We start from the raw sequence: 18575 nt of genomic DNA on the forward strand, positions 1-18575 counted from the left end.
TCAAGCAATTCTCCTGCCTCAGCCTCCTGGGTAGCTGGGACTACAGGCGCGTGCCACCACTCAGCTAATTTTTGTATTTTTAGTAGAGACAGGACTGGACTGTGAGCAGAGGGTGGACTGGTATGATAGGGAGTCTGGCTCCCTAGGCCATGTTGGCCAGGATGGTCTCGATCTCTTGACCTTGTGATCTGCCTGCCTCGGCCTCCCAAAGTGTTGGGATCACAGGCGTGAGCCACCGCACCCGGCCAAACTAGACTTTTGGAGTATATTTAGTCAGCCAACAAGGGAGAGCAAGAGAGTGCTGCGAGAACAACAGGAACAGCTCCAAGTAGAACACACCACAGCTCTAGCCTTGTGTCTAAGAGTGCGTTGGTGAAAATACCATTTAAAAAAGGCCCAGTATAAAGGCCACTCTCCCAGGGAGAGAAGGTAGCTGTTAGCAGCAGGAATACTCCTTACATGTCTTCAGGCAGGTAGGACTCCTGGTCAATTTGGACATCAACATCATTTTTGGTGGCAATTTTGTACATAGGGATTGCCTTCTGCACCGCAGCCTGGAAATACAGAACATAATGAGAGGTGTCACTAGAAACTAGGAAGCAGGTATCCAAAAACTCAACAGACTATACAAGCAAGGATACTTCCATTTATCCCATGTAAAAGAACAGAGCCACCGCTGGTGGGAATGTAAAACAGCATGGCCACTGAGGAAAAATGACAGTCTGCACACAGGAGGGAAGAGATGCGAATGGTTTCTGTCAAGATTTAACAGGGCTTGGAAGGTGATTAAACATACCAGAGGCAGTTATTAGATTTGAAGCATGGATCAGCAGGAGGAAGATACATTATTCCCCCCAAATGAGAGTGTTAGAAGCTGGGGGTAGGTAAGGAGAGAAGGGAGGGAAGAGAAGTTTGGCTGCTGACATGAGCTTAAACTGGCAGTTGCAGATGAGGGCGAGACAGCAGGCACCAGAAACAGCGGTGCCATGCCATACCCATAAGGATGGTTCTGATCAAAATAACAGTATAACAGGTCCTCAAAAAATGAAGTACAGAATTACCACATGATCCAGCAACTCTACTTCTGGGTATACAGACAAACGGATAGAAAGCAGGACAGATACCCGTATACCCATGTTTGCAGCAGGATTATTCACAACAGCCAAAAGGTGGGAGTAACCCAAGTGTCCAGTGACAGATGAATGGATAAACGCAACGTGAGGCATCCATACCGTGGAATATTATTCAGCCTTACAAAGGCAGGCCATTCTGACCCACACTACAGGGACCTTGAAGGCATTATGCTAAGTGAAATGCAACAGTCACAAAAGGACAAATACTGAATGTTTCCACTTATATGAGGTGAATGAGGGAGAAGAGAAGAGAAATAATGGAGAGTTAGTGTTTAATGAGCACAAAGTTTCAGTATGGGAAAATGAAAAGTTCTGAAGATAGATGGTGGTGATGGCTGCACAATATTGTAAATGTACTTAATGGCACAATGTACAGTTAAAATGGTAAATGGTGTGTGTATTTTACCATAATTAAAAAAAAAAAGAAAGGCTGGGCGCGGTGGCTCACACCTGTAATCCCAACATTTTGGGATTACAAACCCTGTCTCTACTAAAGATACAAAAAATTAGCCAGGCATGGTGGCGGGTGCCTGTAATCCCAGCTACTTGGGAGGCTGAGGCAGGAGAATTGCTTGAACCCAGGGGGTAGAGGTTGCAGTGAGCCGAGATCGCACCATTGCACTCCAGCCTGGGCAACGAGAGGGAAACTCCATCTCAAAAAAAAAAAAAAAAAGGAAACTAGATCCCTGGAAAAAAAGATAGAAGTGAGTTTTTACAGCCAGGTGCGGTGGCTCATGCCTGTAATCCCAGCACTTTGGGAGGATGAGGCAGGTGGATCACCTGAGGTCAGGAGTTCGAGACCAGCCTGGCCAACATGGTGAAACCCCCTCTCTACTAAAAATACAAAAATTAGTCAGGCGTGGTGGCGCACGCTTGTAATCCCAGCTAGTCTACTCGGGAAGCTGAGGCAGGAGAATGGCGTGAACCCGGGAGGTGGAGGTTGCAGTGAGCCGAGATCATGCCACTGCACTCCAGCCTGAGCGACAGAGCAAGAATCCGTCTCAAAAAAAAAAAAAAAAAAAAAAGAAGTGGGTTTTTACTGCTATCTTGCAATTAGTGTGGTGGACATAATTAATAAAGTCTTGTCTTTGAACAACATTGTGCACACTCAAGTAGCCATGTAAATCCTTTCTTGGAAGAGCTGAAGAACACCCACATTTCTCTCTGACAGTATTACTTTGTTGAACAAATCAATGCATCTATTCAAGAGTTCCTTGTTTTCAAATCTAATGCAGCACCACTTTGGAGAGCTAATCACCAATTCTGGACACTGATACTGTAGAAGTTTCAAGAAAAAGCTTGCTTGGCACCCAGAAATATCATGGTGTTATCTAGGGAAGGCTAGTGAGCAACTTAAACCTCCCTCCACCGAATGCTATCACCTTGGTGAATTCTCCATTATGATGTTAAGCTCTGTTTTATTACAGGTTAATAAGTAAGGCTGTCAGCATAAACACGGACTTGGGTTACTGAGATGGTTTCTAACCTCTTATTATAGTGGAGAATGTACAGTTAAGGAGAATGAATATTTATGTTCTCTAGCTGGCACACTTTCTTTCCTAGTGGACAAGTAACTTAAGGAGACAAATTATAATAAAAATGCAAATAGGCCAGGCACAGTGGCTCACGCCTGTAATCCTAGCACTTTGGGGGACCGAGGCGGGTGAAGAACTCAGATGCAGAGCTGACCAGCCTCTTTGGGTGCCCACATTCTTCCTTTAGGTACAGGAACACACTGAGTGAGGTCAGAGCTCAGCCTTGCTTGTCTGGCAATAGGCTACCTCCTAAGATGGCACTGCCTATCTTTGTTCCAACCCAAAGTGCTGTTTCCATTATTTGATTTTTAGATTACAGTATTACCAAGTTCCTAGAAAGAAAGGAAGGTACTAGCTTGGATGGCAACTTGACTCTTAAGAAAACAGATTACAGGCGGGCTGGGCACGGTGGCTCACACCTGTAATCCCAGCACTTTGGGAGGCCGAGATGGGTGGATCGCAAGGTCAGGAGTTCAAAACCAACCTGGCCAACATGGTGAAACCCTGTCTCTACTGAAAAATAAAAATACAAAAATTACTCGGGCATGGTGGCATGCGCCTATAACCCCAGCTACTCGGGAGGCTGAGGCAGGAGAATCGCTTGAACCCGGGAGGCAGAGGTTACAGGTGAGTGGAGATCCCGCCATTGCACTCCATCCTGGGCAACAGAGTGAGACTCCACCAAAAAAAAAAAAAAAAAAAAAAAAGAAAAGAAAAGGAAGGAAGGAAGGAAAAGAAAGAGAGAGAGAGGGGAAGGAAGAACGGGAGGGAGGAGGGAGGGAGGGAGGAAGGGAAAAAATTATCCTAAGTTCTTTACCTTTACCAGAGGGAAATCTTGTTTCCTGCAACGAACAATCATTCGGGGCTCCAGCAACTGGTACAAACCCTGGAAGAAATAGTCGATACAATCAGTAGAAAATGCAAACTATAAAATAAAGCAACAGGCCGGGCACAGTGGCTCAGGTCTGTAATCCTAACACTTTGGAAGGCCAAGGCGGGCGGATTGCCTGAGCTCAGAAGTTCAAGACCAGCCTCGGCAACAAGGCAAAACCCCATCTCTACTAAAAATACAAAAAATTAGCCTGGCATGATGGTATGTGCCTATAATCCCACCTTACTCAGGAGGCTGAGGCAAGAGAATGGCTTGAACCCAGGAGACGGAGGTTGAAGTAAAAAGAGATGATGTCAATGCACTCCTGCCTGGCTGACAGAGTGAGACTCTGTCTCCAAAAATAAAAATAAAATAAAATAAAGCAATAGTAAAATAAGATGCTTCTACAGTTCTTTCATTTAGGTTGGAAAAATTTCCCCTGCTAAGTTCCACTAACAGATGGCATATACCACATGAGACCATGGAAAAATCTATCTATCCCAAACCAGATAAATGAACCCAAACCTTTGGTGGTAGAAACAAAATTCATGCAGACATCTTATATTACATCAACCAAGCTGAGGACAAATATTATTGTAATTAACATAAGTAAAATAAGGATTCACAGCTCAGCAGTAAACAATTAAAACATATACAGTGTTTGGTCTGAATCCTAAATCTAAAGCAAGTATTTTAGTGGCAAAATCAAATTAAGGGAATTTAAAGCTAGCCATTGCAAGCAAATTTGACTCTTAAGTCATGTAAGACTACATAATTGAGTAGTAGGCCTGGAAGTCTTATCCAACCAGACAGATTTACTATTTTCCTATGCAGCACACATTTTAGATATGGTCAAGAGTGAAAGTAAAAAAGCTAAAAGAAAAAAAAAAGAGTGAAAGGAAAAAAACTATGATGAGAAAGCAGGAAAAAATAGAGCTGGTATCTAATAGGCATTCTAAATTTTCTCAGAACTGTGGCTATCAACAGTAGATCTGGTCTATGAGGGTACCTGGAGAACCAGTCCATCCAGCAGTACTTGGTACCTGGTTGTATCTTTTACCACCTTGCTGAGTCTCTGTTTTGCTTCATTTAGTAGGTCCTACAAAGATTAGAAAAGATAAAAGTTATCTACACATCTGGGCAGTCGGCTCAGAACCCACTGTGAGGCTGATTCTGGCTCATGCTCAGCTGCCTCACATTTTATTGCTGGATTTTCATTCAACACACATTCCCTGAGATCTGAGATAAAGCAGGGGCTGTGCTGGGTACATGGAAGCATGCAACATGGTCTCTGCTCCCAGGGAGTCCACAGCCTAGCAGAGAATAGCTCAGGTAACCATCAGTTCAGAAACCGACACACGTGACTGACATGGAAAGATGTGCGCGATGTAACTTTGAAAAGCAAGCTATTAAACGGTTATACAAGATGACCCCATTTTTTTTAAGGAAAAAAACCAGATGTCTGGCTATAGATTGAAATACCAACAGTCTACCTTTGGAAGGCTAGATTACGAATAATTTCAATTTTGTTTGTTTGTTTTTGAGATGGAGTTTCGCTCTTTTAACCCAGGCTGGAGTACAATGGCGCAATCTCGGCTCACTGCAACCTCCACCCATGGGTTCAAGCAATTCTCCTGCCTCAGCCTCCTGAGTAGATGAGACTACAGGCGCCCACCACCACGCCCAGCTAATTTTTGTATTTTTAGTAGAGACAAGGTTTCACCATGTTGGCCAGGCTGGTCTTTAACTCCTGACCTCAGGTGATCCGCCTGCCTTGGCCTCCCAAAGTGCTGGGATTACAGGCATGAACCACCGCACCCAGCCCTCGTTGTTTGTTTTTGAGACAGGGTCTTGCTCTGCTGCCCAGGCTGCAGTGCAGTGATATAATCATGGCTCTCTACAGCCTTGACCATCCAGGCTCAAGTGATCTTCCCGCTTCAACCTCCTCAACATCTGGGACCACAGGCATGTACCACTATACCCAGCTAATTTTTTTTATTTTTTATAGAGATGGAGTCTTGCTATATTACCCAGGCTGCCCTTGAACTCCTGGCCTCAAGCAATCTTCCCACCTCTATCTCCCAAAGTGATGGGATTACAGGAGTGTGCCAACATATCCAGCCTCAATTTTCTTTGTTAGTTTGTATTTTCTAATCTGTCTCCAATAAACACTGACTTCTATAATAAAAATGACTAAAATAGGAATACTATCAGGAAACAAATCTCATATGGCTGAGAACACACTGGATATCACTTGTTAAGTAATAAGGCTTAAGGGCTAAAAGAAAACTCAAGTCTTTTTTTTTTTTTTTTGAGACAGTCTCGCTCTGTCTCCCAGGCTGGAGTGCAATGGCACGGTCTCAGCTCACTGTAACCTCCGCCTCCCGGGTTCAAGTGATTCTTCTGCCTCAGCCTCCCAAGTAGCTGGGACTACAGGCACGCACCACCACACCCAGCTAATTTTCTTGTTATTTTTAGTAGAGACAAGGTTGCACCATGTTAGCCAGGATGGTCTTAATCTCCTAACCTCGTGATCCACCTGCCTCAGCCTCCCAAAGTGCTGGGATTATAGGCGTGAGCCACCGTGCCCAGCTGAAACTATCACGTTTAATAGCAACCCATGCAGACAACTCAACCACTGTAAATACCTTCCTAATATAAATATATGATATAAAAGTATATAAGCCAATGAGCAGGTGACAGCTGGGACTCAATCTAGAACGGTCTGACTGCAAACTCTTCCCTGCCTTCTAGTCTAATGCCCATCTGCTCAGGCCCAAGGGAAAGAATCAGCTGGTGGGACCTGCCAGCAGCAGCACAGGGCAACTGCTGCTCACGTCTTCTCTCCCTCAGGCCATCACTTAGCCTTCACAGTGGGATCTGTCTGAAACTTATTCACCCATTTTCACACCTACTAAGTGCAAATATGCCCAGATTGAAAAAAAAAAAAAAATCAGGAGCACCCATGTTAAGATCCAATTATTATTATTATTATTTTTAAAGACTGAGTCTTACTCTGTTGCCCAGGCTGGGATGCAGCAGCACAATCTCGGCTCACTGCAACCTCCACCTCTCAGGTTCAAGTGATTCTCCTGCCTCAGCCTCCCAAGTAGCTGGAATTACAGGTGTGCACCACCATGCCAGGCTAATTTTTGTGTTTTTACTAGAGACGGGGTTTCACAGTGTTGCCCAGGCTGGTCTTGAACTCCTGGACTCAAGCAATCCACCCGTCTCAGCTTCCTAAAGTGCTAGGATTACAAGCATGAGCCACCGCACCCAGCCAAGTTCTAATTTTTAAACGTTTTTCTGTGTGTTTTTTGTAGAGACAGGGTTTCACTATGTTGCCCAGGCTGGTCTTGAACTCCTGGGCTCAAGTGATCCTCCTGCCTGGGCCTACCTAAGTGTTAGGATTACAGGCATGAGCCACCATATCCGACTTTTATACATACATACATACGCGCGCGCACACACACACACACACACGTTTTTTTAGAGACGGAGTTTCACTCTTGTTGCCCAGGCTGGAGTGCAATGGCGCTATCTGGGACACTGCAACCTCTGCCTACCAAGTTCAACTGATTCTCTTGCCTCAGCCTCCCAAGTAGCTGGGATTATAGGTATGCGCCACCACGTCCGGCTAATTTTGTATTTTTAGCAGAGACGGGGTTTCACCATGTTGGTCAGGCTGGTCTCGAATTCCTGACCTCAAGTGATCCATCTGCCTCAGCCTCCCAAAGTGCTGGGATTACAGGTGTCAGCCACCGTGCCCGCCCCATGCCCATGTTGTGTTTTCTAATAAAAAGTAAAATAGATTAAAAGACCTCAAGAGCATGGCCTAAGTATTTTATTATGGCATAAAATATGAATGGTGCTGCCCCTCTGTAGACTAAGATACAGTGATGGTATACCCAATTTGGTTTTTTGTTTACCTAGAAACAGACTAACCACCTACAGTGAGTTATTTGCAGATAAATACTTTTTTTTTGTTTGTTTTTTTGGAGACAGAGTCTCGCTCTGTTGCCCAGGCTGGAGTGCAGCGGCATGATCTCAGCTCACTGCAGCCTCCACCTCCCGGGTTCAAGCGATTCTGCAGAGAAATACTTGCATAACTCTTATTTAGTCATTAGAATGCTTTCCCTCCCCCAATTAGAAAAATAAACCATTTGTTTTTTTTTTTTTTTTTTGAGACGGAGTCTTGCTCTGTTGCCCAGGCTGGAGTGCAGTGGCGCGATCTCGGCTCACTGCAAGCTCCGCCTCCCAGGTTCACGCCATTCTCCTGCCTCAGCCTCCCGAGTAGCTGGGACTACAGGCGCCCACCACCACGCCCCGCTAATTTTTTGTATTTTTAGTAGAGACGGGGTTTCACCATGTTAGCCAGGATGGTCTCGATCTCCTGACCTCGTGATCCGCCCGCCTCAGCCTCCCAAAGTGCTGGGATTACAGGCGTGAGCCACCACGCCAGGCCATTTGACTTTAAGCCCCAAATGCAAAGATTCCAAATACCAAGTGATAAATATAGTTTCTGTCTTTAGAAACTTTTAACACTTAAACATTATTTATTTATTCTAAGATTTTGGTTTATAATACATATTCTGTCCCCAAAACAAACAAGATTTAATGCCATTCATTGGTCAATGAATCATACTTTCACTCATTTATAATTGTAAGTAAAGTTAAATAGAACACACCACTTGTTAAATGGAGAAAAAGTAATCATACTGTATGATAGTTATTTTAAAGAAACATTATTATTATTATTTTGAAGACGGAGTCTCACTCCGTCACCCAGGCTGGAGTGCAGTGGCCCGATCTTAACTCACTGCAACCTCCACCTCCCGGGTTCATGCAATTCTCCCACCTCAGCCTCCCGAGTGTTACAGGCGTGCGCCACGTCACCCAGCTAATTTTTGTATTTTTAGTAGAGATGGGGTTTACCATGTTGGCTGGGCTGGTCTTGAACTCCTGACCTCAAGTGATCTGCCCACCTCGGCCTCCCAAAGTGCTGGGATTACAGGTGTGAGCCACCACGCCCAGACTTAAAGAAACTTTAAAATGCAGTCTTTAAAATGCAGTCTTTAATGGGAGGCATAGGTGGGAGGACTGCTTGAGCCCAGCAGTTTGAGAGCAGCCGGGGCAACAGAGTGACACCTCGTCTCCGTAAAATTAAAAAAACAAAAATCAGGTGAGTGTGGTGGTGAGCACCTGTAGTCCCAGGTACTAGGGAGGCTGAGGTGCAAGAATCCCTTGAGCCCAGGAGTTTGAGGCTGTCGTGAACGATAATCATACCACTGCACTCCAACCTGGGCAACTGTGTTTTTAAGGCTGAAGAGAAAGCACAGCCTCAGCCACATGCGGTGGCTCACGCCTGTAATCCCAGCACTTTGAGAGACCGAGGCGGGCTGATTACTTGAACCCAGGAGTTTGAGGCCAGCCTGGGCAATAGAGTGAAACTCCATCTCTACTAAAAATGAATTTCGTATTTAGGCTTGGGTCCCATCTCCAAAATATCTTATTATGTATATGCAAATATTCCAAAATCCAAAAAATCTGAAATCCAAAAAACTTCTGGTCCCAAACATTTCAGACAAGGGATACACACCCTGTCTATAAGACATCTGGCTGAAAGAACTCTTAGCTCCTCCCCACCAAAAGAGCCCTCTAACGTTTTTCCTCTTTGTGCTGGAATCACTCTATCCACACTGGTCACACAGACAGGGATAGACAGTCCGAGTATGGAGACGAGGCTACTCCAGTAAATTAAGTAATGCCAACTTGTGGAGTGTGCCACTAGCCATTTGTATAAGGCATCTACTATGGAAAACAGGGAAACGGTAATTAAGGAGTTTTAAAAGGCCAATTCGTTTAGTCTAAATAAACTAAACTCTAGCTAAGCAGGCTAGAACCTAATTGATATAAACTGTATTATCCCTTGTCTGAAGCATGCCTGTCCACTATGTCACCACGGGGGAGAAAGGTAAATTATGATCAATAATTACCATCCGTGTGATAAGCTACTAACATCCCAGTGACACCCTCTGATGTGATTCTAACCTCAAATAACTTTCTGGTTATAATCTGGCTCCTCATGTAGCTTTTCCACAGCAACATGTGTCTCTCACTGTAAACTACTGCAGTTCACATGTGGGCTTATTTGTATTTTATGAGTTTGGAAGGGAAAATCTGCCCAACTGAACCTAACTGCCCTGAGGATTCTGAAAATATTAGGAGTTTCCTCCTCAAAAGCAGGAAACCAAAACCTGATTATGATGTCAACATCAAAACAGTATCTCCCTGGCCCTGCCTAGTCTGAAGAGTCAGTGGGCATTTATTTCTTTGTTTTCTCTCTTTTTTTTTTTTTTGAGACGGAGTCTCGCTTTGTCGCCCAGGCTGGCGTGTAGTGGTGCAATCTCGGCTCACTGCAACCTCCGCCTCCTGGTTTCAAGTGATTCTCCTGCCTCAGCCTCCTGAGTAGTTGAGATTACAGAGGCACACCACCATGCCTGCTAATTTTTGTATTTTTAGAGAGACAGGGCTTCACCATGTTGGTCAGGCTGGTCTCCAACTCCTGACCTCGTGATCCGCCCTCCTTGGCCTCCCAAAGTGTTGGGATTACAAGCATGAGCCACCAAGCCTGGCCGAAGACATTTATTTCTATTTTATCTCTAACCACAACAATAGAAAACTCCACTTCAGGACCAATGTCTCAGAATTTAAATGTTAATGGTTATTTATTCTCCTTTAAAAAAGAAAACTTGGCCGGGTGTGGTGGCTCACTCCTGTAATCCCAGCACTTTGGGAGGCCGAGGCAGGTGCATCACCTGAGGTCAGGAGTTTGAGACCAGCTTGGCCAACATGGTGAAACCCCGTCTCTACCTAAAATACAAAAAATTAGTAGAGCATGGTGAATCCCAGCTACTGGGGAGGCTGAGGCAGGAGAATCGCTTGAACCCGGGTGGCGGAGGCTGCAGTGAGTTGAGATCACGCCATTGCACTCCAGCCTGGGGGACAAGAGTGAGACTTCGTCTCAAAAAAAGAAAAGAAAACTTATGGCTAGGCGTGGTGGCTCACGCCTGTAATCCCAGCACTTTGGCAGGCCAAGGCAGGCAGATCACCTGAGGTCGGGAGTTTGAGACCAGCCTGGCCAACATGGAAAAACCCCGTCTCTACTAAAAATACAAAATTAGCCGGGCGTGGTGGCACATGCCTGTAATCCCAGCTACTCGGGAGGCTGAGGCAGGAGAATCACTTGAACCCAGGAGGCGGAGGTTGCAGTGAGCCGAGATTGCACCACTGTATTCCAGCCTGGGCAACAAGAGCGAAACTCCATCTCAAAAAAAAGAAAGAAAAAGAAAAAAGAAAACGTGTAAGTTTTGCAGTTTGGGGAAATGATAATAAAGAACTACCATTCACTCAACACTCATTTTGTTTTAGGCATTATACTAGTCACTTTACTTAGGTGATCTAATTTTTTTCTAAATAAGCTTCAGGTAGATGCTTCTCTTTTTTTTTTTTTTTTTTTTTTTTTTTGAGACAGGGCATTGCTCTGTCACCCAGGCTGAAGTACAGTGACGCAATCATAGCTCAGTCCTCCTGCCTCTGCCTCCAGAGTAGTTGGGACACCACCACGCCTGGCTAAATTTTTTTAATTTTTAGTAGAGACAAGGTCTTACTGTGTTGCCCAGGCTGGTCTTGAATGCCTGGGCTCAAGCTATCCTCCTGCTTCAGCCTCCTAAAGTGTGGGGATTATAGGCATGAGGGATGGTGCCTGGCCTTCTCCTACTTTTTAATAAGAAATGAAGGGTTCAAAGGAGTCAAATGGGGTTTAAAAATCTGCCTACTGAACAGCTGGGAATGGTAAAAATGGAACTTAAACCTCAAAGGAATTCCAAAGCGTGCGTTCTTAATCCTGGAAAACACCTGGCAGGCAAGGAAAAAGGATCAACACAGAAAAATATCTATGAAGGATTATGCAACTTAGACCAAAGCAGCAAACAACTTGCCTATTTTCTTTTAATTTTTACCCCAGTTCTGTATTTTTCCCCTTCCTTCCATCTTTTATCAATATCCTTTTCTAACTGTGTGACAACTTCCTTTCACAACTTCTTATTCTGTGGATAAAACTAGAAGTAAAATGTTTAGAAATAGCAAAATCCACTCAAAGCATGTATGTGTGCTTTTATGTAGATTGAATCCTGTTTGATCGGTATCATTTCACAGTCTGCTTCCTCAACCCTCCACATCTCTTATTTACAGGGTTCAATGATGGCAAGAAGTTAAGACTGTAGGCGGTTAAAAAAGAAACAATTATCTTTAGAATAACTGAAATTACATAAATGTTTATCTTCTCAAAATTCTCATTATAAATCAGAGAAATAATATAAAAGCTCAAGCTATATACTGAATTCAAGTCGCATGCAACAGAATACTTGGATTTGTTCCAAAAGAGATTAAAACACACAGCCCAGCTTGTGAACAGGCCACGCACGCTGCCTTCAGCTCCTCACCTCACACGCACTTCTCCCTTCTCACGCCATAACAATCCGGCTTTCTGCCTTCATCAGTCCAATGAAGCTGCTCTGGCAAATGTGAAAAACAACATCTTGACTGCCAAATCCAAAGACCACCATGCTCTTCCCACTGTGATTCTCTCAAACATTGAACACTGTATTAGAGACCATTTTGTTCAAGTTTGCCGTTCCCTTGGCTTCTCTGTATTCTCCAACATAACTGTTTTCCCCCACGTTTCCTTAGCAATTTATTTTCTATTAAATCTGATGCTTCTCAGTTTTTTTGGCCCGCTTCTCTTCTAATTCTCCATCTAAAACCACAGGTCCAGCAGGGACTTCTGTGTTGTCTCCACATAAGCTCCTCTTCTCTCCTAACAGACTCACAGAGCTTTACCTGGAATCCTAAGGCAATTCAAACACAATTATTTTTTTCACCATTCTTTACCTGTTCTTCCTACATTTCTTTCTTTTTTTTTTTTTTTTTGACATGAAGTTTCACTCTGTCGCCAGGCTGGAGTGCAGTGGCGTGATCTTGGCTCACTGCAACATCTGACTCCCTGGTTCAAGCAATTCTCCTGCCTCAGCCTCCCAAGTAGCTGGGATTACAGGTGTGAGCCCCCCCGCCAGGCCCAGCTAATTTTTGTATTTTTACAAAAGAGATGGGGTTTCACCATGTTTGCCAGGATGATCTCGATCTCCTGATCTCACGATCTGCCCGCCTTGGCCTCCCAAAGTGCTGGGATTACAGGTGTGAGCCACCACGCCCAGCCTGTTCTTCCCATATTTCTAATCTTCATTCCATCTACCAGTTGCCTAGACTACAAACCCTTATGTCATTCTTGACTCCTTTGCGTTCACTCATCACAACTGTAAGTCACCAAGTCCTACAGATCCCTACCTTTTTAGGATCTCTGGAATAGGCCTGTCTTCTCTTTCTGCTGCCACCATTCTACTTCTCGACCTGGAAGGTAAGCCATACCCTCCTTGTTTCTACTCCACATGGTCACCAGTGGGGTTTCTCTAACACAAATGTAACCATTAAACACTATTTCTCAAAGTGTGGTTCTCAGACTACCTGCACCAAGATTACCCTGAGCTGCTGGTTTAAATGCTGACTCCTGACTAGAACATAAAAGTCTCTGGAAATGGGAATGAACATCTGCATTTTAACAAGGTTCCCCAGGTGATTTTTATGCCCATTAAAGTTAGAGAATTAGCCAAAAGGATGAAGTCCATATTCTTCAGCAGACACTCAAGGCCCTTCTTATTAGACCCTAATATGTGGCCTGTTCTCTGCCCACTCCCCACTCTGCCAGACTACCTCCGTTTCCTGCACATGTCAAATTCAGGTCTCGGTTTTTCACTCACACTGCTCTCCCCTTTCTGTCTCCTATCTCATGACTAATTCTTCAAGTCATGCTCAAACAGCTATAGTGGAGATATATTATCTTGTCCAGGTCCTGTTAGACTACAGACTCCTAGAGGGGCCAGCACGATACAGGACGCATGGGATAAATGTACTGTTAATTCAAACAGCTTAGTGCCTCCAAGGGAACCCAGCTGAGTTATGACATGAAAATAGAAGAGTGACAACTGAGGGATAACATGAGTACCAAAACCAGAATTTTGTTTGCCACAATTTTAAAGTCAGCAGACAAACTCAGAGTGACTAAATCCGGGGAAGACATGTGGTATGAACTGAATGACTGCTTTGTCTTTCAAGGTCATAAAAAAGAATTATTTTTCTCTAGCCCATTTCTTTTTGTTTCTATTATTTATTATTTTTATTTTAGAGACAGGGTCTCCCTGTGTGATTTATGCTGGAATGCAGTGGCATAATCACAGCTCATTGGAGACTCAAACTCTTGGGCTAAAGTGATTCTCCCATCTCAGCCTCCAGAGTAGCTGGGACCATAGGCATGCGCTACCACACCTTGCTAATTTTTTAAAATTTTTTGTACAGACAGGGTCTCCCTATATTTATCAGACTGGTCTCAAACTCTTGGCCTCAAGCCACACTCCCACCTTGGCCTCATAAAGGGCTGTGACCATAGGCATGAGCCATGGCACCTGGCTAGCCCATCTCTGAAAGAATATGATGGATTACTGTATTTTGGAAAACTATCCTAAATTGAAACTAAAACACATTCATTGGCCAGGCGCAGTGTCATGCCTGTAATCCCAGCACTTTGGGAGGCCGAGGCAGGCGGATCACGAGGTCAGGAGATCGAGACCATCCTGGCTAACACGGTGAAACCCCGTCTGTACTAAAAATACAAACAATTAGCAGGGCGCAGTGGTGAGCACCTGTAGTCCCAGCTACTCAGGAGGCTGAGGCAGGAGACTGGTGTGAAGCTGGGAGGCCGAGTCTGCAGTGAGCCGAGATCGCGCCACTGCACTCCAGCCTGGGCACTGCACTCCAGCCTGGGCGATAGAGCGAGACTCCGTCTCAAAAAAAAAAACCAAACAAACAAACAAAACACATTTATTTCATACAACTGCACTTCCTTTTTTTTTCTTTTTTGAGCGGAGTCTCACTCTGTCGCCCAGGCTGGAGTGCAATGACGGGATCTCAGCTCATTGCAACCTCCGCCTCCCGGGTTCAAGCAATTCTCCTGCCTCAGCCTCTCGAGTAGCTGGGACTATAGGTGCCCGCCACCACACCCAGCTAATATTTTTGTATTTTTAGTAGAGACAGGGTTTCACCACGTTGGCCGGGCTGGTCTCAAACTCCTGACCTCAAGTGATCCATCCGCCTCGTCCTCCCAAAGTGCTGGGATTACAGGCGTGAGCCACCATGCCCATCCTGCTCTTTTTTTTTTTTTTTTTTTTGAGACGGAGTCTCGCTCTGTCCCCCAGGCTGGAGTGCAGTGGTGCGATCTCGGCTCACTGCAAGCTCCGCCTCCCGGGTTCACGCCATTCTCCTGCCTCAGCTTCCCGAGTAGCTGGGACTACAGGCGCCCGCCACCACGCCCGGCTAATTTTTTGTATTTTTAGTGGAGACGTGGTTTCACGGTTGTTAGCCAGGATGGTCTCAATCTCCTGACCTCGTGATCCGCCCGCCTCGGCCTCCCAAAGTGCTGGGATTACAGGCCTAAGCCACCACGCCGGGCCCTGCACTTTCTTTTAATAACCTCTGCCTCAAAATTTGAAAACCACTGTGTGTTATGAGAGATGTTACTAAAATGTAAAATAACTGTATGAATATTCCAGAGAGAAGGGAAAAAAGTTGAGAAGCACTGATATTCAAGTATTTGATAAATGAATGAATGATCTGAATTTTAGGTGTCAAGTTTTCTTATCTATGACACTTCAAATTTTCCCTCTGAGGCCAGGCATGGTGGCTCTTGCCTGTAATCCCAGCTACATAGGAGGCTGAGGTGGGAAGGACTGCTTGAGCCCAGGAGTTTGTGAGCTATGACTGCACCACTGCATTCCAGCCTGGGCAACATAGCCAGACCGTGCCTCTTAAAAAAAAAATTCCTTCTAAAAGCCAACTAGTAATTATTTATATATTCTAATAGATTTAAGGCAGCTTACAGAAGTATATCTAATGAAAATGTTAATTACATTTTTTAAAAAACAAGTTAGAAAAAATAACTAATAAAATATAAACAAGTGGATTAAAAAATTAAAGCAGAGAGAAAATAAGGGCAATAAATAATAAGTTAAAATTACAAGTAAAGTCAAATCCACTAAACCTATGGGTTGTTTACATCCAGTTATGAAAGGTCGTACCATCTAAGACAGGACAGCATCAGAGAATGTATCATCAAAACCATTTCTATAATATGTTAGATGATCTTTCTCAGAATCCTTTCCACTCAATATTATTAACTTTCAAAAAGGTGGCATTAAAAAAAAAATAATAAAAACCTAATTACAAAGCCTATTAACTAGCTAAGATTATAACCTTTTGCTATAACCTTGTGTGTTATAGCCCTTGCTACTTATATTTAGGAATGCTGCCAAGATATTAACATTACATGTCTCTAAACTTTTTTGAATTGTACAAACAGTAATATCTACGCAGTAGATGTCACAGTTGTCATTTTTTACTTTGGGCATAAATCGTGAAAAGACTATAGTCAAGAGGCTTTCTGGGCATTAGCACCCAATAAGCTAAGAATATTTTATCTACACAGGGCCTATTATGAGAAGGAAGGGTTATCACTGGTGGAGATGGGGATGGAGAAAGGGAACTAACATTTCTTAAACACGGTATGACAAATGTTACATGCCAGAGGACTTAAATGTGTTCTCTCATTCGATTCTCATAAGCACTCTGAACCAAACATCATAATGAACATACATAACACAGATAATGAATACAAGAGAAAACCGAGGGTCAGAAACAGTAATTTAGACAAACGAATATGGCAGAGTTGACATTTAAACTCATAGCTGACTGACTCTTAAGCCCCAAGCCCTTCTACAACAAACTACCTTCCCTAAGACATATTATTATTCTAAAAGCCTGTTATAAATTAGTTCAGTCAATCCAAGTTGCTAAAGGAATTTGAATCCCCTGGAAGGAAATCAACTCCTGATTATTGACACTTTAGTGAAGACGCAAAATAACAGTTGTCCTGAGCTAGTAACATTTTGCAGGCAACATTTCCCTAGGAAACTATTGACTCTTTCTTTTGTATTTTAAAGGGGATGAACTAATCCCATGTGGCAAGATAAATTGGCAACAGATTTTGTATTTTCCCACACTGCTGGAGTTTCAAAGCAGATAAAGCACTTAAATTTGGGGAAACTTTTATTATTTGAAGTAATATAGGAGTTACGTTAGTAAATCATCTCTATGGTGTCCTAAATATCAGTCCTTTACACTTAACATCCTCTCTGACACTTACATCTGGAGGTTTCTTGGTCCCTCAAACATGTCCAAAAGTCCAGCCCACCCAGGGATGCCAAAACAAACAAACAAACAGAAAAAAGAACTAGTTATTTTTCTTAACAAAACATTTCAGCATCTTGACTTCCCATTTTTGTTAATGGATCCACCATTCTCCAAGTATATCCACACCTGATACTCAGAATTTAGTGATGGACTTGGAAGAAAAGGCAGAGTCAATGAATGTCTGGAAAGACTTCCTGTAAAATCCAGCAACACTAACACTAACACTGCTACTCAGTTCTCACTGCCACCATCAATTAATAAGAACTGACAATCTAAGAAGAACTGATCAATCTAATAAGAACTGACAACTTGGAATACTGGTTTGTGTTTCTCATCTAAGAAAACAGTATGTCTTCCATTTATTCAAATTCTGTATTTTTAGTTTTATAGCTGTTTTCATATAGGACTTACTCCTAGTACTTTAATAATTTCAGTAGCTATTATAGAGAGATCTACTTTTTATTTTACTTGCAAACTGGTTATTGTTGGCATACAGGAAAACTATTCATTTCCTATTGTGTTTGTAGCCAGTCACATTTCTGGATTAGTTATAGGATCTTATGTTTTTTGAACCTTATATTTTCTGCTTGAATAACCATATCTGCAAAGATGGTAATTTCATTTCTTCTATCCCAATATTTATGTAACTCTCATTTCTCCAACTCATAAGGAATCTAGGGCCTCCACAGTCACAATGAGTAACAGTGGAAACAGCAGGCATCCGTTTGGCTTATGAATATAATCCAAATAGCTCTACACTTTCTCAACGAAGTGGTATGCTTCTGAAGGTTTCTGCCCTCTTCCTTAGAGGACTATAATACTTTCCATATGGTTTTCTTTTTTCCAGGCTCTTCCCTGTTAAATTTAGCCTGCACGCTTATATCATGAGCCTTATTTATGATATTCTCCACAAAATAATACAAAAGTTTCCACAGCTTTCTGTTGAAAACAGGTGAAGCTCTTTAGCCTCACACTCATGGCCTCTGTATTAACCATCCTATGGTCCTAGTCTCATTGGTTCCTGTACCCTCATGTACTATGCAGTCTACCCATAGTGTGTGCTATGATCCAGAAGAGTCTTACATGCTCTTTAGATCAGAAGGTCCTTCAATACAGGCCTTGGCTCTTATTCACTTTTGTATTTATTACAATAATTTGAATGTTTTCTCTCTAAAAATTATTCAATCAACTCCTTAATTAATGTTAACTAGTAATCTACAACAGGCAAACGAATAAACAAATAATTTTGTAACTAATAGGGGCTAATTACTCACTGTGATAAGGTCATCTCTCGCTCTGAGGACTTTGAGTCTCGCTTGATTCATCAAATTGGACATCTGACTGCAAAATGGTATTGAAAAATAGCATAAGTAACAACTGACAACTGTAGAGAAAGAACTTGAACTCCTGGGCTCAAGCACTCCTCCTTCCTTGGCCTCCCCAAAGCACCAGGATTCCAAGCGTGAGCCGCCTTGCCCAGCCTGCAGTTTAATCTTTGAATAATCCTGTCAAGCTTCGATTTTCACAAGTGAACAAAGAGAAGTTAAACAATTTGGCAGATTAGAAGTAGGTGGTCGAGTTAAGACCTGAATCTATATACGCCTGACTCCAAAGCGCCTG

The 18575-nt window shown here is 43.3% G+C and overlaps 1 protein-coding gene and 1 long non-coding RNA gene across 3 annotated transcripts in view; both read right to left on the reverse strand.

The window, feature by feature from the left end:
- Positions 1-18575, reverse strand: part of ATP6V1E1 (ATPase H+ transporting V1 subunit E1) — a 37524-nt gene that overhangs the window by 5592 nt on the left and 13357 nt on the right. The window contains exons 4-7 of one of the 2 annotated variants that reach the window (XM_024239781.3): positions 18230-18296; positions 4549-4638; positions 3486-3554; positions 460-554 (exon numbers count right to left, since the gene is read on the reverse strand). In XM_024239781.3, the coding sequence (XP_024095549.1) occupies positions 460-554; positions 3486-3554; positions 4549-4638; positions 18230-18296 (321 nt within the window). The remainder of the gene's footprint in view (positions 1-459; positions 555-3485; positions 3555-4548; positions 4639-18229; positions 18297-18575) is intronic. The other variant, XM_063722741.1, reaches the window with a different exon arrangement.
- On the reverse strand, positions 11035-18223 carry LOC129052495 (uncharacterized). The gene is made up of 2 exons (XR_008517551.2): positions 12945-18223; positions 11035-12115 (listed from the first exon to the last, which is right to left on the reverse strand). It is a non-coding gene; the product is annotated as an uncharacterized LOC129052495 (long non-coding RNA).

Source organism: Pongo abelii, chromosome 23 (genome assembly GCF_028885655.2).
Source record: "Pongo abelii isolate AG06213 chromosome 23, NHGRI_mPonAbe1-v2.0_pri, whole genome shotgun sequence".
Taxonomy (NCBI): Eukaryota; Metazoa; Chordata; class Mammalia; order Primates; family Hominidae; genus Pongo; species Pongo abelii.